The sequence below is a fragment of the Asterias amurensis genome, chromosome 1, assembly GCF_032118995.1.
Source record: "Asterias amurensis chromosome 1, ASM3211899v1".
In the NCBI taxonomy this organism is placed as follows: domain Eukaryota; kingdom Metazoa; phylum Echinodermata; class Asteroidea; order Forcipulatida; family Asteriidae; genus Asterias; species Asterias amurensis.
The window spans coordinates 33,139,925-33,164,909 of record NC_092648.1 but is presented as its reverse complement, the minus strand read 5'-3'; the positions used below and the strand labels follow the sequence as shown (position 1 = coordinate 33,164,909).

The window sequence follows — 24,985 nt, the reverse complement described above, 5'->3', positions numbered from 1 at the left end:
TAACCAAAGATTTCATGTAACAGCCGCCGGGAGAAACTGCGTTTAGTTATTCTGGCAATTATTGAACTAAAGAGGGCGCTCTTACAAATTCATTCTGGTTGTTAAATTCGTTCACCACACATGTGTGAGAAGGGAAAGTCAATTTTTCTCAACATAGTTGATCGTTTTCGATGATGTTGTCCCAGATAACAAGATCCTTACGGCTGTGTAGCTGTGTAGCTGTTCGTAAAATTCAAGAACCAAAGATATTGCGCAGAGTAAGTAGAGTTAGTAGCGATAATGTAACCCTTCTAAATCTATCTATTCTAACTTCCCTCGACGGCGTTATCGCAACTAAAGTAGAGTAGGCTTAACATACAAAATACAATCTCAATAGTCATACACTACAGTCATACAATAGAGGTAGACCTGGTAATCATTTGAGTAACTTTGGCGGTGTACACTACTCACGCTTATGACTTGTGAAGTATAAGTTGGCAGATCTCCGCCAACAACTAAACAAAATTTTCAGTAAAACTATTAGGGCGTTATTTCTATTAAATAACGCCCTATAGGATAGTATAGGATAGGCCTATTTAGTATTACACAGTTTAACTTTAAATTCTATACGGCGTTATTACGCCCTATTTACGGGCGTATAACGCTCTATTTTAGTTGGACGGCGTTATAATGCTCTACTACCTGATAAGGGCGTTATAGATAGATGGTTTGTTAAAAAACTGTCCTCGCAGCACAAAGGCTGAATTACAACAATTTTACATTAATTTAAAATTTGAAATAAAATAGAAGGCAAATTGGTAACAAAAATAGTTAAGCCACTCCCCTAAATTTACACATTGAAAATTTCACATTGAAATTGAATTACTTTTACTCAAATATGGTGTGACAATACAACAAAACAACAGACAAGAATTGAAATGTTATAATCAAGAAAAACCAGCAAAAGACCAATTAAAATCTGAACATCAATTAGATAAAAGCAGGCCATTGATTGTAATTGTATTTACAACATATTGCCCAATACAGCGTTATAACCATGATAAAAGTTAGGGCGTTATAACGTCTAATAGGGCGTTATAACGCAGAAAAATAGAGCACTATAACACCGTAAATTTAGGGCGTTATAAGGCTTTAATAGGGCGTCATAACGGATGAAGAAGTGGTGGAAACCCCCCTCTACCCCTCTTTGCATACCACAAGTAGCCAACATTATAAAAAATATTGAATTTCACTTTCAATGGGTTTTCAACCAGTGTGACTATATATAAGTTAAACTTGGTTAAAATAATATTTTAACCAAGTTCACATTCCTCTAATAACTATATTAATATTTATTTTACCCGAAGCATTAAACATTAAACTGAATTATTATATAAACTAAACAACAAATTTCCCCGGTTTTCTATAGATAGACATTTCATTTACTAATTTATAATTATGTAGTAATTGTTGTGGTTTTGAACCATAAATTATTTTCTTTTTGAAACAGAATCTGTGCACGACATACAATTTTCTGCAAACAACCTCGGAACATGGAACGTCACAGGGTGACAGTTTGGTACAAACAATAAATACAGGTAAGGGGAATATTCATCAACAAACATATTTATTAGAGCAATTGTTTATTAATTTATGATCTTTTTTTTAAAACTCAAGTTGGGGTATCGAAACCCTCAATCCTCTAGTTGTGATTTTATCACAACAGTATGCGAGGATGGATGGTTACGATTATCCCACATAGAGAATTGAGGGTTATGATGTCCCATGTTAACCCATCCTCCTAACGGTCTGCGACTGGTCTGGAGGGGCTATGATCAGTGTCTCCATTGGCCCCCTATGATTTTTATCAAATTTTTATCCTATGAGTTTTATCAAATTTACTTTTACTTTTTTTCCTATTGCCTGCAAGGTTCTGCTCCTGAATGCAAGACCAATCTATTAAAGGGAAGATACACGTTTGGTAATTACTCAAAACAAATATGAACTTAAAAACTGACTTGGTAAAGAGCATTGGAGAAAATATTGTGAGAAACGGCTCCCTCTAAAGTAGCATAGATTTTGAGGAAGGAGGTAATTTCACACTAAAATAATAAAAGACTTATTTATAGCCAGAAGTCTTTTTATTTCTTATCTGAAAGCACACAAATTCATCCAACAAGGGTGTTTTTTCTCTCATCATTTTCTCGCAACTAAGATGACCAATATAGCTCAAATTTTCACAGGTTTGTTATTTTATGCCTATGTTGGGATACACCAAGTGAGAAGGCTGGTCTTTGACAATTACCAAACGTGTACCTTCCCTCCTAGGTATCTTTGGTCCTTCAGTTTCACATATTGTTTTTTGCACCTTTTAGGTTGATCATTGCAAATGCCTATTATTATTATTATTATTATACTATCAATGAATAATCACTTTGTTTCTTTGACAAAATATTTATTTTGACTTCACTGCTTATGTTTCACTTAGTTACCTGTTCATGTTTGTTGTGTTGTCATTTAGCCTGTGAGAAAGACTCTGCCTGGGTTGAAACGTCAGGCCATTAACTTTAAAACAAAATATTTCCTCAGTTGTAGTTCCAGAGTTACTAAACGCGGACAGATGGGAGAATCTTCCACTAGTTACAGGCAGGGAGGTTGATGCTCCGGAATGTCTAGAAAAACCCCAAGCCTGGATGGAAACACTGAGCACCCTTGAGAACATCAAACTGGGACTGCTGGATCTTCATCCTGATGTATTTGCGACCATGCCACGGTACTTATTATTCATTCGTCATTCAATGGACATTTATTTTTTCATGTCGACAACAACAATTTAGCATACAGTAGAAAAAAAATAATGCTGAGTATGATAATGAAGGATGAATGCCAGATAATTTAACAATATTACAATGTATGGAAATTTGAAGATAATAACTGCAGAAATTAATGTGCTTGTCAACATGCAGGAATTTTTTTTTTAATTTTTAAAATAATGCTTTTCCCTAAGAAGTCCATCCTCTGATTTGGGCTGATTTTGATCGATGGGTTTCATAATGCGGTGTATCATGGCCGAGCGATCAAGTACACAGGACTTTACCAAGGTCTATAATGCTTTTCCCTAAGAAGTCCATCCTCTGATTTGGGCTGATTTTGATTGATGGGTTTCATAATGCGGTGTGTCATGGCCGAGCGATCAAGTACACTGGACTTTACCATGGTCTAGTGTTTCTGACCAGCAGAGTAAGGGTTTGAGTACGGATGGGACATAAGTTCAATGATCCTGTGTATTGTGTACTGCACGTAAAAGAACCCAAGTACACTTATTTTCAGGGGTTCTGCCCTGGTGTTTTCTAGTATTGTTGGCTGCAGATTGCGCCACAGTACCTTTGCAAACCATGACCAGCATTCTCCCTTAAAGGAACACGTTGCCTTGGATCGGTCGAGTTTATAACCGTTTTTTTTTATAAAATGCATATGGTTGGAAAGATGTCTTAAAAGTAGAATACAATGATCCACACAAATTTGCCTCAAAATTGCGTGGTTTTCCTTTTACTGTGCGAACTAACACGGTCGGCCATTTATGGGAGGCATGTTTGTGTGGATCATTGTACATGTATTCTACTTTTACAACATCTTTCTACCCATATGCATTTTATAAAAAACGGTTACAAACGCTTTTTAAAGACAACTCGACCGATCCAAGGCAACGTGTTCCTTAAACAGTAATTTGCTTGCTCAATGCCAGTCAAAACACCTGAGGACCTGTCGACATTCTCTGCAACTGGTCCGGCTGGCTAGTCCAGCGTTGAGAAGCATTCCTACTTCATTTTAAAGATTGGCTTGTGAAAAAGCTGACGAACTAGTGAAATGACAAGCTAACTGGTCCTGCTGACAGTCGGTGACAGGGGTCGAAATTGCCACTAGCCCACTAGCCCAGGACTACCAGATTTACAGCCGGGCTACTAATTTTTCCAGTTTGATAGCCCGGCGGGCTAGTGGGAAAATAATGCAAAAATCATTATCACAAACAGCAATGAACTGTGCGGATGGTGTACTGTAAACTTTGTGCCGTGACTCAAGACATGGTTTTGTTTTTTCGGGCTACCAAAATCTCATCAGGGCTACTAAAAATTCTTGGTTACTAGCCCTGCTGACTACCATGAAAATAGACTTAATTTCGACCCCTGGTCACTAACTAAGGGCAAACCCTTTGTTATAATGGTGCTTTGTAAATTAATGAATTTGATGTTGGAACAAGAATAAGTCTGATTCCTTGTGTGTTTTAATGGGTATGACTGTTATTGGGAAGAGGGAAGATGACCAAGATTACTTTTAATTGTGAATTGGACGTTGTTCAAGCCCCTGTAAACATCCTTTGTTTTCATCTTTTCTTTATTTTCTTTTTCATTACAGCATCGATATTTTATATAGAAACATGATGTGGCAACGAAACTATAAAAGAATTGTAAGTAAGATAATTAATACAACTTTGTGTCACAACGAGTTGCCGTTTGAGTGTTAATATTTATGTCCGTTTTGTTTGTGGTATATTTGTAAAAAAGAAATTAAGGCAGAAAGATGTTCTCATTCAAAAACAAGAGCACCTACATCAGTGTTGCAGTCATTCTGTGGATATTCCTTTGTTCTATACTCAGTTCAATTTAAGAAAATCCTACTTTTCAACACTGGTGAAAACCTTGTGTGGGTGGGCGTGTGCAAGTCCATAAAGTGTTCCAAAATTCTGCCAAATGTGGACTTCTTTGGTTTTCAGGTCTACACTTTGCATGTAATGCTTACCTTGCAAAACATGATGTGCTAGGGTACACACATAAAGTATCATAAAGACCGTTTGAGCATTAAAATGATCAGAGGAGGGGTTTACTCTGTGCTGAAAGATGACTCTGTGTCAGTTTGTCAAAAACCAAAGCATTGAACAGCCAGAAATACATAAGCAGTTTTACTAACAGATTTTCCTATCATACTAGTACATTAAGACCTTCTTTTTTCTTCTCTTTTTTTTTAACAGTGGGACATTCTTTTTGGCAGGACAGCTTTGTAGAGGTGCTGGTCACCTGTTCCTCCTCGCCACTCACTGGCTTGGTATTTTTTAGCTATTTTGGTTCTTTGTTTCTTTATGTATCGATTTGTATATTTAAATTTTTGATGCCAGTGTAAAGTCTAATAAAACTAAAGCCAAAAGATAAAGACTGGCAAATGTCAAATAAAAAGTGTGTGTTTAATGGTCAAACTTTCGTTTTTTTGTCAGAGTTTAGCAAAAACCAAAAGCCGTGCTGAGGTTAGAGGTGGTGGGCGTAAACCATGGCAACAGAAAGGGACCGGGAGGGCCAGACACGGGAGTATTAGGTCGCCCATCTGGAGGAAAGGTTGGTTTATGTCTTGAATAAATCCTTGTGTCTGGATCAATCACCCTGTGTAGCCCTTAAAATGACTTTCACAGGATGATTTTTCTTTGTTCATGTACATGACCTTTCAGTGATTCAAGATTCATGGTCACTATTTATTTTAGCTATAGCTTGAAAGACACTGGACACTATTGGTAACTGTCAAAGAGCAGTCTTCTCACTTGGTGTATCTCAACATATGCATCCAATAACAAACTTGTGAAAATTTGGGCTCAATCAGTCTTCGAAGTTGTGAGATAATAACGAAAAAAAAAACACCCTTGTCACACAAAGTTGTTTGCTTTCAGATGCATGATTTTGAGACCTAAAAATCTAATTCTGAGGTCTCGAAATCAAATCCGTGAAAAATTACTTCATTCTCGAAACTCCACACTTCAGAGGGAGCCGTTTCTCACAATGTGTTATACTATCAACAGCTCCCCATTACTCGTTACCAAGTAAGGATTTATGCTAAATAACTATTTTGAGTAATTACCAATAGTGTCCACTGCCTTTAAAACAAGTTATTGGATTTGAAATAATATTGGTTTCTTTGATTTGATTGTCTATTTTAGGTGGTAGAGCTACAGGTCCGAGAGGCCCCAAAAGTTACTGGTGTGAGCTTCCAGTGCAGGTGAAGACACAAGGTCTACGCATTGCCCTGACAGTGAAGCTAACCCAAGACAATCTACACATTGTAGACTCTCTGGAGTTACCATCCAATGAACCTGAGGTATGAACTGTGTATTAGTGTACTCATTGGGCATGATATTTTCCCCACTTTAGTCTGAATTGGGGTTGGAGGTTCACCCATGGGAAAAGCCTGAACAAAATTGTGATATAAATAGTCCAAATATTTATTAACTCTTTCAGTGCTGAGGTCGTACATGTGACATTTGTTGACATTTATTGATTTCTGATTAATGTGGCATTTCCAGCGGAATACTATTTCAGGATACTAGCCCTACATTACCATGTTTATAACAAAAAGTTTTTAAAAGAAATTAACACAAAAATAATAACCCAATTCCGACCCAGCCTTAAATACTCTCATATATTTGCACAGATAAAGAGTAACATTACATGCAGCAACTTGGCAACACTAACGAGCAAATACTACACATCAAAGCTTCATATTTGTATTGTGCAGTTTTAAAATAGTTTCTTGGAAAGTATGGAATTAAAGTATTCTTCCTTTTAACTTGACAGATGATACTCAACTTTTTTAAACATTACAAATGTGGTATAGGAACAGACTCTAATTTTGTACTGCTTGAGCGGAAAAGTTAACAGATAGTTTGCCATTGAGACATGTTAATAATCTTTGATTTTTTTTTCAGTTTCTGGAAGATTTAGCCTTGGAGAGGCACTGGGGTCCATCTGTCCTTTTTGTAGACAAGTAAGTTTTTAATCAAATAAAATATTGAATACCCACCCCCCCCCCCTTGCAAGATCAAGATGTTTAGATCTCTGCATGTTTAATAGTTAACCATAGCACCATTTAACCACTATAGCTTAAATGTACCCGCTGCCAAAACATAGGACTCAAACTGCCTCTATCTACCGGGCAACCTCGATAGTCTAGTTGGTAAGACACTGCTCTAGAATTGCAAGGGTCGTGGGTTCAAATCCCACCCGAGTAACATGCCTGTGATATTTTTTTCACAGGACTCCTGAAAGTACTGAGTATACAGTGCTAACACACATCGGTGTATGGGTAAAAACCAAAATAAATATTCTTTATCCCCGATGCAAATTTAACATCTCTCACATTATTGCTTCGTCCAATTTTGACTCCCATAAATGGCCGACCGTGTTAGTCGACGAAGTAAAAGGAAAACCGTGCAATTACGAGGCATGTTTGTGTGGATCATTGTACTCTACTTTTAAGACATCTTTCCAACTTTACAATCATATGCATTTTATAACAAACAGTTACAAACGCTTTTCAAATACCAACTCGACTGATTCAAGGCAACGTGTTCCTTTAACTTTGATGCGCGCTATATAAGACTCCAATATTATTACTATATACATGTAACTGAAAATATTGATCAAAAGTTTCACTGATAAACATTTTTGACACACACGCAAACTGATGTTGTATTTTTCTTGACTTGATATTTCAGCAAGCCAGTGACTGAAATGCCGGAAAACTTCCTCCAAGCTGTCAGCGGAATAAAAACTTACAATGTTCTGTCGACAGAAGGTAGGCTTTTAGATTCACATTAGCCTATTATGTTTACCCTGATTGATAACAATAACAAAACCTAAACTTAATTTTATTTGCTCTGCAAGTGTTTTTTCCTTTATCGTTTAACTTTTGTAATTTATCAAAATGCTTCTTGTCTTTAAACACTCCTTGGTGGAGGTTTGTGCTTCGAAAATGCAATTTCTCTAGTGTAATAGTAACCCCATTTTTATAGAATCCACTTTGCTTTGTATATTTGTATATTTGGCTAGCAAGACAAAGAACAAATCTACACTGCAAAATAGATAGTATATTAAAGATAGTATATTCTAGATAGTATATTCTAGATAGTATATTCATGGAGGAAGGAAGAGAAGTTCGAACAAGCTTCATATCAAAGACACAGACTCTCTTGCTGCGGTCGAGAAACAGCGGTGGGTAAACAAAGCACGAACTCCGCAAAGGGCCTCGGCCAAACACAAGCCGTGTTGCGCTGTGGTAAGATGGGGGAACGACGGCGCATGCGCTGTGAAGTGTGAAGCATTTCTGACAAAATATCAATTTTAAATTGCCTTATAATCAAAATGCTCCACTTGCTCCACCAAACTGAATTAACGAACGGACAAAGGAAACCATCACGTACACGATCCCCTAATTGAGCTTCTGGGAAAGGTCGGGGAAAGTCCCTAAAATCACACAAATATAAACCCATATTTCTCACAATATTTCCTTTGTCAATAGAGACAAATATCCCTGTATCTTGCCACAGAAAAATTGGATTGCGACGACCAAACCATCAAAAGATTCAGCTCTTTTTGTAGAATTACATGGAAAACATGTCGCACGTAAACACCCTAAACACAGCTACATTGGTGTGTTCGAATTTAGTAACTCCAGTGTAATATAGTAATATCAGAGCTCGATTCTCGCTGTGTGAAGCGCGGCAAGAGACAAGTGATTAAAGATGGGTTTGTAACAATGGTTTGTGAATACCCGGGCAGGCCGTTCAAAGTCCTTCTCTTCCTTCCTCCATGGTATATTACCGCAAACTGAATGTGTATTGATATTTCATCATGCTCACCCTCGAATTTCAATGCATTAAGTATATTGAAATTCGAAGGTGAACATAATTTCAATTCAGGCAGCTAATTCTCCAGTATTATTCATTCACAATTTGTCTACAGGGTTTAACGTCTACAGTGCATTGAAGCACGAAACATTGGTCTTGACACTAGACGCCTTGGAGTTCCTTGAAGACAGATTGCTATACTTCACTCGATGTTACAGAAAGAAAGACATCACAGACAACCGGAAGATTATGCTGACACAGCTGAAGAAATTGCAACCCTCAACGAAAATCATTCAAAATTAATAGCCTGCTTGTTTATCATTCTTTTACATGGAACAGCTTTGTTTTCTTTCACTTTAAAAACTATGCAACCGAACAGAGGTAGTTTGCTAGTATTTTTAAAGGCAGTGGACACTATTATACAAATATTGACTGCTTCGAGTGCTATGGTTAAAACTATGACTCCCGAGGTGATCCCCGTAGCGTTCTGTTTTCCCGAGGCGAAGCCGAGGGAAAATAGAACGCTCCGGGGATCACCGAGGGAGTCATAGTTTTTAACCATTGCACGAGTAAAAGCAGTCAATATTTGTTTTATAACACCCCAAACATTTCTAAATACTGTACTATTATTATTAAGTTACAGACCTGAATGCTACAATCCACGGACGACGCGAATACAGATTGCAAACACTTTTGCTGAATGTGTTGCATGTCGTGTCGTGCAATCCGAAATGGTTACAGACTATTAATTTATCATCCTCGTACACGCAACGGACGTCTGGGTACTGCACGCCGTGTGCTAGTCTGTCGGACTAGCGCGCGGCGCCATGTGCTAGTCTTCGGACTAGCGCATGGCAAACCGACGGCCGTCGTGTAGCAAAACTAAGACATGTCATGTGACGCGCTCTAAACCAATGAGCAGGCAGAATCTTTGCAAGGGGTGTTATAATGATAATTACTCAAAATAATTATAAGCATAAAACCTTACTTGGTAATGAGTAATTGGGAGAGGTTGACAGTATAAAACATTGTGAGAAACCGCTCCTTCTGAAGTGACGTAGTTTTCGAGAAAGGAGTTATTTTCCACAAATTTGATTTTGAGACCTCAAGTTTAGAATTTGAGGTCTCGAAATCAAGCATCTGAAAGCACACAACTTCGTATGACCAGGGTGTTTTTTCTTTCATTATTATCTCGCAACCTCGATGACCAATTGGGCTCAAATTTTCACCGGTTTGCTATTTTATACACATGTTGAGATACACCAAGTGAGCAGACTGGTCTTTGACAATTACCAATAGTGTCCACTGTCTTTAAGACGGAAATATTTCTGGAGGGTTTGTAAAAAAAGTGAGCGGTCAGGTTGAATCTGATGCGTTTTTTTTAATATTCAACTAATCATTGTGATTTTAATATCAGGCCAGTGAATGCACAACCAGACAAGTCCAATGGTCTTTTGTATTTCAATTGAATAGTTTTAATGCCTCTGTCCTTGCTGTGTCATATCGTTAAAGGAACATTACAGAATTGGTAAGAAACATAAATTGTGAAGATAACAGATTTACATAAACTTACACGGTCTAATGATGACGACAGTTGAAAACATTTCTTGAAATACTTCTGTCTGAAATGTCATATTTGATGAGAAATAAATAATCTAACTTCGCGTTTGGAGTTTATCGCTCAGTGAGCGTTTTATTCATTTTTATTTTGGCATCGATGCAATGCAAAATATGTAATCGGTTTATCACTATTCTCTCATGACCCTGATGGCCGATCGATCTCAAACTTCAACAGGTTTGTCAGTATATGTATATGGTGAATTCCACTTGCACAGCATTTATGGCGTAAGTTGCGCCATAAACTTTGCGAAAGTAGACTTGCGCAGTTGTGTAAAGTTTCGTGCAATCGGTTGCCGGGCCCAATTTCATAGAGCTGCTAAGCACAAAAATTTGCTTAGCATGAAATTTCTTCCTTGATAAAAACAGGATTACCAACCAAATTTTCAATTTTGCATATTGTTTGTTACTGGTATTCAGCTGTTGTTTGCAAATCATGTGGTTGGTAATCCTGTTTTTATCAAGGAAGACATTTCATGCTAAGCAAACTTTTGTGCTTAGCATCTCTATGAAATTGGTCCCTGGTCTGGTAATAACATTTTAAGCTACAAGGCCTGCAGTCTTGTGGAATTAACCCCTATAGTTGAGCCTACCATGCAAACATGTATCGCATTAAGCTAAACCTACACCTCAATGACTTGACCATCAGAGCTCGAGTCTGGTGCACTAAAACCCCGTTAGCTATTGGATTGAATTGTGCTAGAAAATGTGGGGAGAACTCGGAACAGAAGGAAAGAGTAAAGTTGAGACACGGTACACTTTATCAAAATATTGGCTGCAGATTATTTTAATGGCAATCATTCAAAAAATAAATTTATATTAGGAAAAAAATTACACAAACTGAACACCAAGTAAGCTGATATACAAATATTACTTTGATTAAATCCATTTTACCGATTTTATTATAAAAACAAAAGTCATTGTGAATAATTTTTTGTAAGAGCGCTTTATAAATGCCTTGTAGTATAGTATAGTATTACAATAGGACCATTACAATGTTCTGCCATGTGATATGACTTCTATTGTATTTTGTTTCCCTCAAAATGTTGTTCCCCCAAATTAGGCTTAGATTCTCACAGGGTCGGTTACCAGAAAAATTGCTAAAAGGCAGTGCACAATTTCATTAATGGCCAAAGACAAGTACCCTCACTTGTTGTATCCCAACATACGCATTCAAATACAAACCTTCAAAAATTGAGGCACAATTATTCATCGAAGTTGCAAGAAAATAACAAAAGACAATACACCATTGTTGCATAGAATTGTGTGCTTTCAAATGCCTTAGAAAGCCTTCACCACTGATTCAAAAAGTTTCTTGTTTCTCACGTTGTTACAGAACATTAACAGCTCTCAAGTGCTCTTTACCGTATCATTTGTCAATTGTCATTTTCTTAAATGTGAGATTTACCAAATGGAAACATTTTTTATTATTAATTTATATTGCAAAATCTACATAACTAGAGAGCTAAGCATTTTTAAATGAAATTGTTACCAATGATGTAAAGATTGCGAACGGATTTTGATTTGGATAATGAAGAAGGCGGGGCTCTCATAGACTGGATGATTCCACCGTCTCACAGACTGGATGATTCAACGATTGCACTATCTGTTTTTATCTGAAGACGTCCAAACCTAGCTGTGGTCACAGTAAAGGAGAACAAAAAGTAAATGAAAGTGATTGTCAATTGTTTGTGTCTTGTTGAGTATTATATCTGTATCTGTTGGATACTTCAATCAAACTCCACCAAGGGATATATAGTTGCACGCGTATGGTGGCTAGCAGTACAATAAATACATTTATATAGAGTTGAAGACATTTGCACCCTTTGGAATCTACTGAAGTAGCATCCCTGACATCTTTAAGTTTCACTCGGTTGTTCTTAAAGCCACATACTCTATCGTGCATTTTGTTGCTACCTTGGCAGAACTTGTTCTGTTTGGTAATGGCACGCCAAATTTTTGCAATACACATGATCAATAACTTTACATCATTTTACAAGACCAGTAAATATGTGCTATGCTGTCTGATGCAGTAGTTTTTGCTAGTACCTTCCTAACACTTTTATTTTTGATTTGTGTTATAAATACAAAGGAAGAGACGGAATAGATGAGGAGAAAGAAACTGTAAAGAGGGCAGGGAGATGGAGACTAGTAAATAAAGTTCTGGGGAGAAAAAACCCTCAGTGCAGCTGGACCAATGATTTGGAACAATTTTGGAATGTGTTAGTATATCTCTATTTCGTTACGCTCTAAAGTCTCACATCTGTGTTAAGTTTTGTTTCTTGTGTTTAGATATTTATATCAATATTGGCGACAACAAGCAAAAGCATCAAATGCTATTCAAGCGATATACAGTCTAGAGAATTGAAACAAAATTATAACATGACTAAAGATACTCCGTTAAGATAATACCAATATGCAGGGAAAATTTGAAGCATAGTGCCTTTTTTAAATTTACCCTGGGAAAGGGTGCACTATGATCTAAATGGAATAGTGCCCAGTAAATTTTAATTGTGATGTTGATGTTAGTAAGGAAGACTTTTTATGTGAGGTCTCAAAAGGATGTGCCTTGTGAAAAATTGAAAGCTTAAGCCACTGAAAATTCATCCACAGGACCTATAAGACCTGCAGCTGATTTCTTGAAACCTTATGCAACTGCGTAAGTCCACTTGCGCAGCGGGTATGGTGTTGCGCAAGTCCAGCAGGCTATGTGCAACTCTCAGTCAAAAAACTCTGCCCAAGGGGTCAACTGATTTAAACTTCGCTAGATTGGTTTTAAAGTAACATAGCACAGATTGAATAGCGGAAAAGATGTATATGTAAAGAGACAGAGAACAGATCTTTCAGCACATTGGTCTAGAGAGGTTGTGTTTTGAGCAAACCTTTAAAGCAAGAGCTGTGATGAGTGGGTGAGACGTTATGTATCACCATGAACGGAGGCTTCTTTACCTTCCCCTGATGCTCCGGATGGACTGTATCTTGCGCTTCCCTTCTGAAGATCTCGAACCCACCTTTAAAGGGAAGGTATAAATTGGTAATCAATCTTAACATTAATGGCAATTAATAACTATTGGTTAAAAGCCTACAGCAGCTTTCGATAGTATAAAGCATTTTGAGAAACATTTCACTTAAAATTAATGTGGTTATGTGCCACTTTTTATGACAAAAAAAATTTGAAACGGAGAAGTGTTACTGCAGATTATTTTTCCTGCATGGATGGGACACATTTGCTTCGGATTATCGGCGATATCTCAAAAATGTAAAATTTTCACACGTTTGTTTTATTGAATAAATTAACATTTATAAAGGTTAACTGCAGTCAACCGATGGTTGACCTAAACCAGCCTCGGGTTAAAGTAAACAAAGTTGACATTGAGTTAATCATATTGCGCACTCGTACATGCTCAATGTTATATCTTGATTTGAAAAATTTGTTTGGGGTGTTGAGAGTAACTTACAACATCAACAGCATTGGTATGATCAATAAAACTGCCATGACGATGAAGACGAAACCGCCACCGACGATATCCTTGGTGTTGCTGTACAGTGCATTGAACAGCGCTGAGGAGAGGAACGTTGTCATGGTTTCCATGGCTCCCGTTAGAGAAAACATTCCACCTAGAATTGGGACGACAACATTTAAAAGTGATTCAATAGTATGTTAAAGAGCAAGAATTTCGCCAGGGAATTTCTTGGCTCTGGTCTGACTATGCAGTTAAGAAGAATTAAATTTGAAATCTGGAATTAAATTTTTCAAAAGGACAAGGCCATTTTTATTTTGCAAAGGGCACTTCCATTGGAAAGTCAATAAAGAGGCATCAAGGCCATGGTCTCTGTGGCCTGCATGTAATTCTAGGCCTGCCCAAAGGAACAATAGATGCGTCACGACTGAGGCATCTAGATTTATGTAATTCAAATTGAACAGCACTGTGCGCACATTTTAGAACTGATACCGTGGAAAGACCACGATTATTTAAGGAGAAAATTTTACAGCTCTCTGCATTTTGTTTCTGTATTTTTGTTGTTGAATGATGGACTGTTGATTACGCCACATGCAGTGTTTGTCAAGTTTACTTTTCTGATTGTTTGTTTTAAGCTTTCCCTGCGATGCCTTTTTTTCAATTCTGATTCATAGTGAAAGCTTGTTTTCATCTACATTTCAGCCTAAAATATGGCCAATAATACCTTATTGAGTATTTCAAATCAAAACAAAAAAGTGTTTCACTAACCTTGTTCATTGGTGCCAACGTTCTTGGAGAGAAGGGATCTTGTAATGGCTGCTGGGATACCAGCCGGTGCATACAGAATGGTCACTAAAGATGAACAAAAAGCACATGTTACAAAAGGTTATATCTTACATATAAATTAAATGTTATTATGACTTCAATGACGGATTGGGCTTTAAAAGTTTCATAGGTTTTGTTACTTCCTGTTTGACATCTACCAATGTAACACCTGTGCTTTAACCCCCGCCCCCAAAATAAGAATTTTGTTTAAAAATAAAATAACAACACAACAACAACACTTCCCCCCCCCCAAGAACAACCCCCCCCCCAAAAAAAAAACCAAAAACAAAAACCACAACAACACCAAAATCCAATGCTGTCACGTGACTATACCTCAGACTGTAATGAATAAGTACATGATGATGGTTACTTACATTCTACACCAAAAGAACACAACCTTAAAAACAGAAAAGTTCCTGCAAACATTTCCAAAGCTCTCCGAGAAACCCGAAAGAACTTACTCAAGAAAACCGTTGTAGTGTCTCTAGCGAAGGCGATCATGATCATAGAGCCACTGCGGAACAGGAAAGCAACGATGGCTATGACTGTGTCATGCAACGGGGTCAATCTCAGTAGAGGCATTCCAATCATTAACGTCAAAGCAGCTACACCACTCTTCAGTCCCTGATAAAAACCTAAAGATCGAGGGAGAGTCAATGCTAAAGTAACTTGACTCATGATCTCAGAAAATCAACTGCAATGATGGAATTGCCACAGCGGTGGATTTCACAAAGACATAAGACTACTTGAGTTAGGATGAGTAACTTAGGACTAGCCTTAAAGACACTGGACACTATTGGTAATTGTCAAAGACCAGTCTTCTCACTTGGTGTATATGGTCGTCAGAGTTGCGAGATAATAATGAAAGAAAAAAACACTTATCACACGAGTTGTGTGCTTTAAGATACTTGATTTCGAGACCTCAAATTCTAAAACTTGAGGTCTCAAAATCAAATTTGTGGAAAATTACCTCTTTCTCAAAAACTATGTCACTTTAGAGGGAGCCGTTTCTCACAATGATTTATGCTATCAACCTCTCCCCATTACTCGTTACCAAGTGAGGTTTTATGCTAATAAGTATTTTGAGTAGTTACCAATAGTGTCCACTGCCTTTAAGTTTCTAATGTCTCCAAGGACAAGTTTTAAGTTTAGCTCTTTTTGAAATCGACCCCTGGAGTTATAAGCTCCAAGGAGTTTACGTAGGAGAACAGTTTCAATAGTGGATCAAAAAGAATGATTTTTTTTTTTCTGTGGAAAAAAAAACTGCATCGACTTTTTTGTCATCAGGAAATACATGAAAATTCTAATTTTGAGACTGAACTCCACAGTCTGCTGATTTAGAAACACTAGAGCTTGAGTCCAGTGCGCTTGACCACTCGGCCATGACAGTGACACACCCTGTCAATCAAAATTCCACGTAAGACATATTTACCAACTGTTGAAGCATCAAAACCCAAGGGTGCTTTCTTGATGAACAATATGATGGTATCTCCGAATCCTTTGATGTAGAGATAAAACAATGGAAACATACTCAATGTCACTATAGACTTTTCAGGCCTTATTTATAAAATAAAAAAATAATCAGATTTCTTCAAAGGGCTACAAAAATCAGAAAACGGACTTAAAGTAGGATGAATATCATTCCTCTTTAGTCCAGTCCACCTTCTTGCAAGACCCTATTATAGGCCTTGAAATTCAAACAAACTTGATCTACAAGTTTAGAGAGATAAAATAATGGAAACATTTTCAGTGTCACTATATATGCAGTTCTACCCCAGTTCTAACCGGCCATGATAATCGGCCCTTGTGATAAAAAGTCTGGAAATCTTATTGGGTACAAAAGCTGATGTACATGATATTTATTTTTTTAGACTTTCTAATTGTCAGACACTTTGTACAACATTGGAAATATTAAAAACTTTGATTGGGCCCAAAATAGCAAATTTTGCTGATTTTGCTGAGGGCACAAAAACCATTTGGCAATCAAATTATTAAAAGTAGGAAGAATTGAATACATGTATGTCTGTTATACTTTGCGCACATTTACAATATTTCACTTACTCTCTCTCAAGTGAAAATGTACTCAAATCAGCCACTTGAAAACATTTTAAATGAATTTGATTTATATTTTGTATTAATAGACCGAGTTTTCACTTGACAATGAGTTTAAAAGAAATGCATAGTACAGTTGGGACATTTTAAAGGTGTAATAACCATTAAAAGATAAAATTTTTACGCATATTGAAACTATCTATTTCCAAATTGCCTTACTGATTGAATAATGCCGACAGTAAAATCAACTTAAATATATAAAATTTAAAAAAGATTGATAAAAGCCGACAGTCCAAAACATTTTTTTTTAAAATCCAAAATTTGGACCTTCCTTTTCATGAAAATGTGAACCCCAGATGCTAAACCTCAAGTAGTTACTAATCTGTTACCTTCTCCGACAAGCTGCAGAATGAATAGACAGAATATCAACAAAACAATCTGTAGCCTCCCATAGTGTTCTCTTTTCTTGGTGAGAACTCTCAGTGCACTCTTCACATTCTCAAAGCGTACCAGCTCCTGGCAGATACCCTTTTGCGTATTATCCGGTCTTCCTAGCTCAGTCTCTACCTGACTGTCAATGTCATCAACGAGCACCCGACTATCGAGAGCACTGACTGCAGCCGTGCTGGACTCCCGTAGCCACAACACCGTGTAGAGAACTACAGCCAGATTACAAGCGATGTAATAACCGAAGACTGCAATGTAGCCGACATGGTCTATGACGACACCACCGGTTATATGCCCGATGAAGCTACCAACAAACGTCATGGCTTCAAGGATTCCATATCTCATAGTTCTGTTGTCTGCATTCGTCACGTCGCCTAGGTAGCTGAAAACAGCCGTTGTAAGGGTAGGGTAACTACCCGACAATCCCATGAGAACGGTTGCCAATACAATATACCACGGCGATGAAAATGTATACTTGGCAGAGAATATCATGACGATACCATTCATGATGGATCCAATAGTGGGAAGAATGATAGTGACTCGTCTCCCAACTCGATCGGACCATGCACCGAAAAACAGGGTACTTACAATTGACGACACAGTCAAGAACGCATTTATAATGATCAGCCAGTTCGACACCGCTGTTTGTGTGTACTTTTCCATGTCTTTATGATGGGTGAGATTTTGACAGGCTGCGGTATTGTTGTACTCAATCTGGCAGAGTTTGAGATACATCAGCTGTATGAGGGCGCTGTACTGAAGGAAACTGCCCAACATGTAAAACAGCATGACTGGCTCGACTGTTAGATTCTGACGGGTTTGGCGGCAGAACCACAAGAAGGCATTGCCCACTTTTCGTGGGCAGGATGTAACATCTACCATGATGAAGGTGCTCAGTTGTACCTGGGTTAGACAGAGAGAAAACAAAATGTACATTCGTGAGAAAATTATCAATCATAACTGTGCAATTTAAGCTAGTTAGACGTCTATGAAGACCCAGTAACTGGGGTGCTGTAGTGTACTCCTTTTTCGAATTTTGGTTGTACTAGCTAGTACTAGTACTAGTAGTTGTACGACCGATAATGATAACATTTCGAACAAAGGAGTACTGTACATCACCCTAGTGGTGTAGTTACACTAGGGTCTATATGTCTACTCTACTAAAATAAGAAGACAAAAACCACTGGACATTCAATTCAACTTGCAAGTCAGAATTCAAGTCCTTTTTAACAAAAAAGCAATTGCCACCTTATTTTAGAGGTTTCAGGTAATAAAACAATCCAAACAAATGGGCAAACAGCCCAAATACTTGAACGAGACACCAACAATCATGACCATACCCACCGAATCTGCCCATCAACTCAGCCCGGTTCATAATCATACTTCCTGCGAATGCGAATGCGATACAAATGTTGACGTCACAAATCCGCAACAAATAATTCGCAGCAGTTCAGATTTGCTCAACTCACTTGCAAATATCGCTGCGAAAGGAGGGTTGTGACGTCAAATTTACGTCAAATTCTCTTCATATTCGCATTCACAGGAAGTATGAATCGGGCTTTACCGTGCATGCATTACATGCATGCCCCCCCACCCCACCCCACCCCACCCCACCCCCTCCTCTTGATCTTGATATTTTTTACTGCACAACAGTCACGAAATCGCCTCACTCAGATCTTACTCTATGCTCAGATGTGGCTGTTGACAAATACATCCTAAATTCACAAAAAGAAAGTGTGTGATGTTAAGGATCCCACGTTAAAATGCCTTATAAGACTTTACAACAATTACCTTGAGTCTTAACAGAACTTAGAAAGCTACATACGCTGTCACTACTATACTATTCCTTCCTCCATGCTATCATCATGATGATCACCCCACGATCAAAAACTGTAGATTGAAGTGCGCCCTCTCTGTCCATGATTCGTACACACACGGAATTGTACCCAATCAACTCTTTAGACTTTTGAACGAACCATTGAAATGGTATCAGGCTAAATCGTGAGGAGGGAAGCGTATTTTTTTTCCTAGGACGAACGTGGGCAATTACCATAAAATGTTCCAATTTAAGTAACTGTCAAATTTGTTCTAATTTGAATAGCCGTTACTTAAATTGGAACATTTTATGTTAATTGCCCACGTTCGTCCTAGGAAAAAAAATACGCAGGAGGGGCGACAACGTCGCGCGCGCGGTTGATCATAGTTGAAAGTAAAGTTAAAGGAACACGTTGCCTTGGATCGGACGAGTTGGTCAAAACACAAGCGTTTGTAACCGTTTTTTATATAATGCATATGGTTGGAAAGATGTTTTAAAAGTAGAATACAATGATCCACACAAGTTTGCCTCGAAATTGCGTGGTTTTCCTTCTACTGTGCGAACTAACACCGTCGGCCATTTATGGGAGTCAAAATTTTGACCCCCATAAATGGCCGACGTGTTAGTCGACGAGGTAAAAGGAAAACCACGCAATTTCGAGGCATGTTTGTGTGGATCATTGTATTCTACTTTTCAACATCTTTCTACCCATATGCATTTTATAAAAAACGGTTACAAACGCTTTTCAAAGACCAACTCGACCGATCCAAGGCAACGTGTTCCTTTAACTTCTATGCAAAAAATTTTCACAAACTATTTTACTAGACAGTCTAGATCTTTCGCTTCAACTATTTTTTTAAATTCGCTTAGTTAGATTATTATTAATACTAGCAGTACAGAAGCGACTTAACCTGGACGCGGTTTCAGAACCAACCAGTTCTAGTGGAGCAATCACGGGTAACTTTGTAAAGTTTTCCAGACAAATTTTAAATTAAAACCACTAAACCTTTTTACTTTTTAGTTTGTTTTATTGTACTAACAATGACTAGACTAACTCTCAACTGACTAGTTAGAACTACCTAACCTAGGTAGACGAAGACTCAACAAACTGAACCGATTACACACATTTAAGTTTATTGATAGGTTTTTAAAAGTATCGTACCTAAAATTGTTGTTAAAAACATTGTTGAATTAGGTTAGTGTTTTATAGTTATTTGCCCACCACACAACAAGACCCCCTCCCCTAAAAAACGGGCAAAATGCACGAGTTGGAAAATGTTACAGCGCCCTCTATAACTGCGGCGCCCTAAATCCACATCGTGCATGCTGTCCTGTCATATGTTTTTTGTTGTTGCACTCACTGGGGCGATTTCCTTGTAACAAACATACATGGTTAATAACATTAGGGTTCTCAGGGTAGAGAGAAATACTGATAGGGAAAAACTAAACTAATTGAATTATGTAATTAATAAACAAGTTGTATGCAAGCAAGAAGGAGGGTGAGTCAAAACATAGAGCTAGCTGTGACCATTAGAGCATCAATACGACCACTCTTCCACATAATTTGTTCCACATATAATTTGTAATGACAAAGTTAGGACACTGGGTATGGTGGGGGTACTTGGGGACCTTTCTGATCAGGATAAAAAAAACAATGACGGGAAGAGTGTGCCAGAAGAGTTGCTTTTGGGAGTATGCTTACAAAATGGCATTAATGTCAAAGGAAAAATTTCATATCGAGGTGGATTTTTTTATTTTTGTTTTACTACTAAAGATAGAAAAGTTATTTTGTACAACTTATTTTCTTCACCAAAATCATAAATCCAATTGCTAAAGCCAGGACATTCCAAAGTGTGTGTGCGGGGGGGGGGGGGTAAGTAATTCTGCTGGCGAGGTTATTAAATTTTACAGTATTAATAGTCACAACTTGCAAAGTCCCGGATGTCAACTCATTACATTGGTTCCCACTCCTCATCCAATCAAAATACTCAGTCTGCGTTTTTACCCCAAAAGAATACAAAAAGACACAACACAGAGGGTGTCATCATCGTTGGCCACCAGGCCCAGCTGCATTGTGTACGTGTGTACAAATACATGGCAATTCACTATTGTAGTTCACCTGTTGTGATTGTGCGCATGTTTTGAAAAGCGGGTCACGCACACACAACGTTAGGTATGCAAGGCGTCTAGCCGATCCGACAAGCTCTGGATGGCCAGCTAGCTGCCACCACCAATATACACACACGTTAGCTCGCTAATTCAGCCACCATGGTTGATGCCTCGTTGAATTGCAGTTCACACTAAACTAAAAAAAATCCTTCTCCAAGTTCACAATACGGACGGGACGTTCGCTGAGGGTACTCATCAGCCGTTCGCGTAGTGCACTCTGCTTCGGGAGACGTTTGACGGTAGACCGCTATATTATTGTGGCAATGCTGGATTTTTTTTATCGACTGCGCCAAACGAGGAACGTTGGATGTTGAAGTTTTGTTGCGTGACAGTTTTCACGGGAATTCCATTCGGCAAGTATTTATCATGTTTATCGTACATTTCAACACAAGGGTCCACACGTGGTTAGTTATTACTGTTTTGGTCCTAGTCTAGTTGTGTATTTTTGCCACAAGTTACACAGTGAGTGAGTGGGGCAAAAGGTATTTCTTTGAATGAAAACAAGTAGCCAATGCCGAGACTAGGTAGGCCCTTGCATTTTTACACAATAATATTGACAACACCATGCATCATATTCTTCCTACTTTAATCTGATTTTCGACCCCCCCCCCCCAAAGGCAGGTAATTACTGGCCAATCAGTGAAAATGTTATTAAATAGCCTGGCAAGCCTACCACAATACTATACCATGTGTTGTACATGTATGCTATGGATAGTATTACTATAGTATTAGAGTATAGGTCGGCTCTTTTTCTCTAACTATTTATGCAATTTCCTGCTTTTTTCCAAGAAGGGTTAAATATCATGCTAGTTTTTATAATTAAATATATTAATAAAACTTGGTAAACCGAAACATCCTTTTTGACATAATAAATTTATTGTGGATTTGGAAGTAGACCTATTCAGAATGCTTGGCGCCCCCTCATCATAAAAGTTAATTTTGTGCTTTACATTTCTTCTTGTTATTGGTAACTGTTGTAAGTTGCCACCCCCCCCCCCCCCCGTTTTGAAATTGAAGGCCATAAGGCCATTTAAACTGAAATGTATTGTGCATAATAACCATTGTCGCTTGTTAATGTCCCTAGCTGCTACACTCTTCAGATTGAGATACAGAATTGCTTGATTAGTTGGTGGTAGGCAGCGTCATAATCAGAATATTGGGTTTTTTTTTTTGGGGGGGGGGGCACATAGGAGATGTAAAAAAAGAATTCTGGGGGCACTTCTGGCCAAATTTCTGTTTGCTTTTTTCTTTAAAAAAAATGCAGTGCCTTTTTAATGTAATGGGAAATAGTGTAACGGCATTAGTGTAAAACAAATTTAAATTACAAAAAGTATTGCGCGTGACATTTTGAGGTTGCTCTGCCGGTCATATTTTAAAAAGATTTTAGCATTTATACTGTGCATAAAAAAATTCTTAAAAACTCGGATGATTACAATGTAATATTTCAACGTATTTATATACTTTTTTCTTCTCATCAAAACAGGAGCAAACTGATCGCATCATTTTGTCAAGATTTCCAACTTATTTTTTCTTTGAAAATGAGTTGACTTCAGTTGTTGTTGCCTCTGATGAAATCCTACACGCATTTTTGATTAACGGCAACCACCACAACTTAAGTTTGACCCACAAACAAACTTTGAACGTAAAGTCAACTCGAACAGTCCCAAAAGGAACATTCTATAGACTGCAGCAGATATGCTGTCGTACTTTATCCTGATTCTGTGCATGGTGTTGCACATTGAGGCGCTATCCTGTGGGCCTTGTGAGCCAGAAACCTGCCCGACTATCTCCTGCAGTGGATCACAGATACCTGGCCCATGTGGCTGCTGTACGGTCTGTGCTAAACAATTAGGAGAATCATGCGGTGGTCAATACGACCTGGCTGGACGATGTGACGAGGGACTTATGTGTGCGGTCAGTCTGGAATTTGGAGAAGCTGTACCACAGCAAGCAGTCGGCATTTGTCAAGGTAACGTAGTGTCACTAACTTCTCGAACTTAGTATAATTAGTATGCCCTATAATACTTGCTTTTTTTTTTAATGAATCGTTAATTCTGTTTAGGCCCAATGCTATTTAAAGCCAATGAGTTTTCATATTTGTTAAACTCAGATTGAAAAGAATTGAGCCTGATAGGTTTTGCCAAGTATGAAAACATTGATTTTGTTTTCTATGGTCTTTGGGGCAAGAAAGGGCAAAACAATCCTTTTCCTGACCTGACAGTTGAACTTTTAAAAAGGCTGGAAATTTGGAAAGACAGACAACCAAGAAGTAAGAGAGTTGATAATTTGCACAGTTAAAAGAAAGTCAAAAGGACCATCCCAAGACTAAAGAAGCGGAACTGCCTTGGTGCTCAAAGTCAAAACTGAGATTCCACAACCTTGCATCCAGGCATCATTTGTTCTCAAAGGGCTTTGTCCCATCTTAGAAGGAAACAAAGGTTGAACTGGTGTCCTATGACCTTAAACTAATCCTATTATCCATTTCATATTTCAAGGACATTAAAAAATACTTGTGAATCTAAACAAACTGGCTACTAGGCCTCCTGACTACTGCTGATAATGAAATTGATTTTTCATTTTAAAAATGTATGTTCTCTTTATACATGGTCTTCTTGTTTTCAGTCATTATTTATGTTGGACTTTTCTGTAAATAGCATGATCAAACAACATACACCCTTAAAACAACATTTCACGCAATCTTGATATGACATGCATGTAACAAGGTGTCACATTCACTTTTGTTCATTCACCCTTGAAAGTAGGAAATCATGTGTTACCCAACTCAGGTTTAAAGATGAATTGCTACTTTTAGGACTAAGTACTCTTAATGTTTACACCCCAAAACACAAAGAGTAACAGGGACTCTTCATAATAAGATTTGTTGCATTGTGGGCGCTAGCAACATCATTGTCTATGTTTTGATAAGTTAACTTTAGATAGGTGGGAGGGGGGGGGAATGGAATGTAGAATATTTCAGCTTCTTTTCTCAAGTATATTTTCCCTTATTGTGTACCAAAGAAGGGGATCTCAAAAAGAGAAAAAGAAGTAAGGAGTGGACCTTTTGAGTGACATTTTGGAATTCATTTACAAGAGGCTATGTGTAATTTATTTGGCAGTTGTTTGCTGTGTTTCAATTGGTTTAACCTTGTTATTGTGGATCTTATAGTGGAGGCCATTGAAGCAAAAGGACAGGTGTGTTTGTGTGTGTGCATGAACTGGTGGTATGCGAAGGTTGAACAATCAAGAGATGGGCAGAAAATCAGCTGACTGTTACTAATAATCATCAATTAGGCAAAGCATGAAACAGGATCAGAAAAGAGAAGGCAGACAGTCAAAGAATTACCTGGCCACCAACCCTCCCCCCCCTTTGATACACCCTCTCTCAATGTTTATTAAAGTCACATTGTCTGGATCCAATGTTGTTTTTATTTTGCGCGCAACATGGAATCTTTTAATAATGTACCGGCATTGCAAGATTCATTGGTAAAAGTGCTTACTGCCACAGGTAGAGCCTGTTTCTAACCCTCCCAGAGATGTATTCTTTGCCATACACTGTAGCTGACATTCCACTCTACTCTATCAATATCCACTGCATCTAATCCGCTTAATGTTGTTATCTTTTAAATTGTTATGTTATTTGGAGGCAGGGGAATGTGGCAATGTTTTGGTTAGTTAGTTTCAGTTTGAGGAAAGATTCTTCTGTAAGGATGACGACCACGCGGTGGTTTTAACCAAACTTTAATTTATGCAAGACCTTATGGCTACTGTATCGTGTGTGCACTTTTGTCAAAGCACATTTGATACAAAGACAGAAAAGTAGGCTAGACTACAGTTTCATGAATAGCAAGTTCATAAAAAAATCTAACTTTAATTGGTAAACTCAGTACTTTTTTTACACAGTTTGGTTAACAGCTTATTTTATCATATGGACACTTGAAATAAAAAGCACATCACAAG

The 24,985-nt window shown here is 37.9% G+C and overlaps 3 protein-coding genes across 7 annotated transcripts in view; 2 read left to right on the top strand and 1 right to left on the bottom strand.

Moving 5' to 3' along the window:
- The first annotated feature begins 109 nt into the window (after positions 1-109).
- On the top strand, positions 110-11,015 carry LOC139937462 (large ribosomal subunit protein uL4m-like). Its single transcript, XM_071932613.1, has 9 exons — positions 110-257; positions 1,490-1,577; positions 2,569-2,752; positions 4,393-4,444; positions 5,246-5,363; positions 5,957-6,114; positions 6,722-6,780; positions 7,511-7,590; positions 8,757-11,015. Exons 1-9 carry the CDS (start codon positions 171-173, stop codon positions 8,942-8,944), a joined length of 1,014 nt encoding a protein of 337 aa, XP_071788714.1. The 5' UTR covers positions 110-170; the 3' UTR covers positions 8,945-11,015.
- Positions 11,016-11,155: 140 nt separating this feature from the next.
- On the bottom strand, positions 11,156-18,938 carry LOC139937433 (proton-coupled folate transporter-like). 4 transcript variants are annotated; one of them, XM_071932585.1, is made up of 8 exons: positions 18,835-18,938; positions 16,986-17,946; positions 15,977-16,042; positions 15,006-15,179; positions 14,488-14,571; positions 13,717-13,876; positions 13,141-13,269; positions 11,156-11,894 (listed from the first exon to the last, which is right to left on the bottom strand). In XM_071932585.1, the coding sequence occupies exons 2-7, from the start codon at positions 17,923-17,925 to the stop codon at positions 13,176-13,178; spliced, it is 1,518 nt and encodes a 505-aa protein (XP_071788686.1). In that variant the 5' UTR covers positions 17,926-17,946; positions 18,835-18,938; the 3' UTR covers positions 11,156-11,894; positions 13,141-13,175. The 4 variants fall into 4 exon arrangements, with proteins under 4 accessions (XP_071788686.1, XP_071788694.1, XP_071788678.1 ...); XM_071932593.1 differs by having other exon boundaries at positions 11,156-11,890; XM_071932577.1 differs by having other exon boundaries at positions 13,208-13,269.
- Positions 18,939-19,665: 727 nt separating this feature from the next.
- Positions 19,666-24,985, top strand: part of LOC139937417 (cysteine-rich motor neuron 1 protein-like) — a 73,308-nt gene continuing 67,988 nt past the window's right edge. Inside the window, exons 1-2 of one of the 2 annotated variants that reach the window (XM_071932566.1) lie at positions 19,666-19,816; positions 22,512-22,997. In XM_071932566.1, coding sequence (XP_071788667.1) covers positions 22,724-22,997 — 274 coding nt within the window. In that variant the 5' untranslated portion in view covers positions 19,666-19,816; positions 22,512-22,723. Of the gene's footprint in view, positions 19,817-21,037; positions 21,382-22,511; positions 22,998-24,985 lie in introns of those variants that run through there. The other variant, XM_071932558.1, reaches the window with a different exon arrangement.

Coding starts and splice junctions, on each gene's coding strand:
- LOC139937462 (XM_071932613.1), top strand. CDS start 171: ATGATGTTGTCCCAGATAACAAGATCCTTACGGCTGTGTAGCTGTGTA. Junction 258..1,489: donor AACCAAAGATATTGCGCAGA/GTAAGTAGAGTT, acceptor TTTTTGAAACAG/AATCTGTGCACGACATACAA. Junction 7,591..8,756: donor CAATGTTCTGTCGACAGAAG/GTAGGCTTTTAG, acceptor ATTTGTCTACAG/GGTTTAACGTCTACAGTGCA.
- LOC139937433 (XM_071932577.1), bottom strand. CDS start 17,925: ATGGTAGATGTTACATCCTGCCCACGAAAAGTGGGCAATGCCTTCTTG. Junction 15,180..15,976: donor TTTTGATGCTTCAACAGTTG/GTAAATATGTCT, acceptor CTCGATCTTTAG/GTTTTTATCAGGGACTGAAG. Junction 13,270..13,716: donor ATACCAATGCTGTTGATGTT/GTAAGTTACTCT, acceptor TTCCCTTTAAAG/GTGGGTTCGAGATCTTCAGA.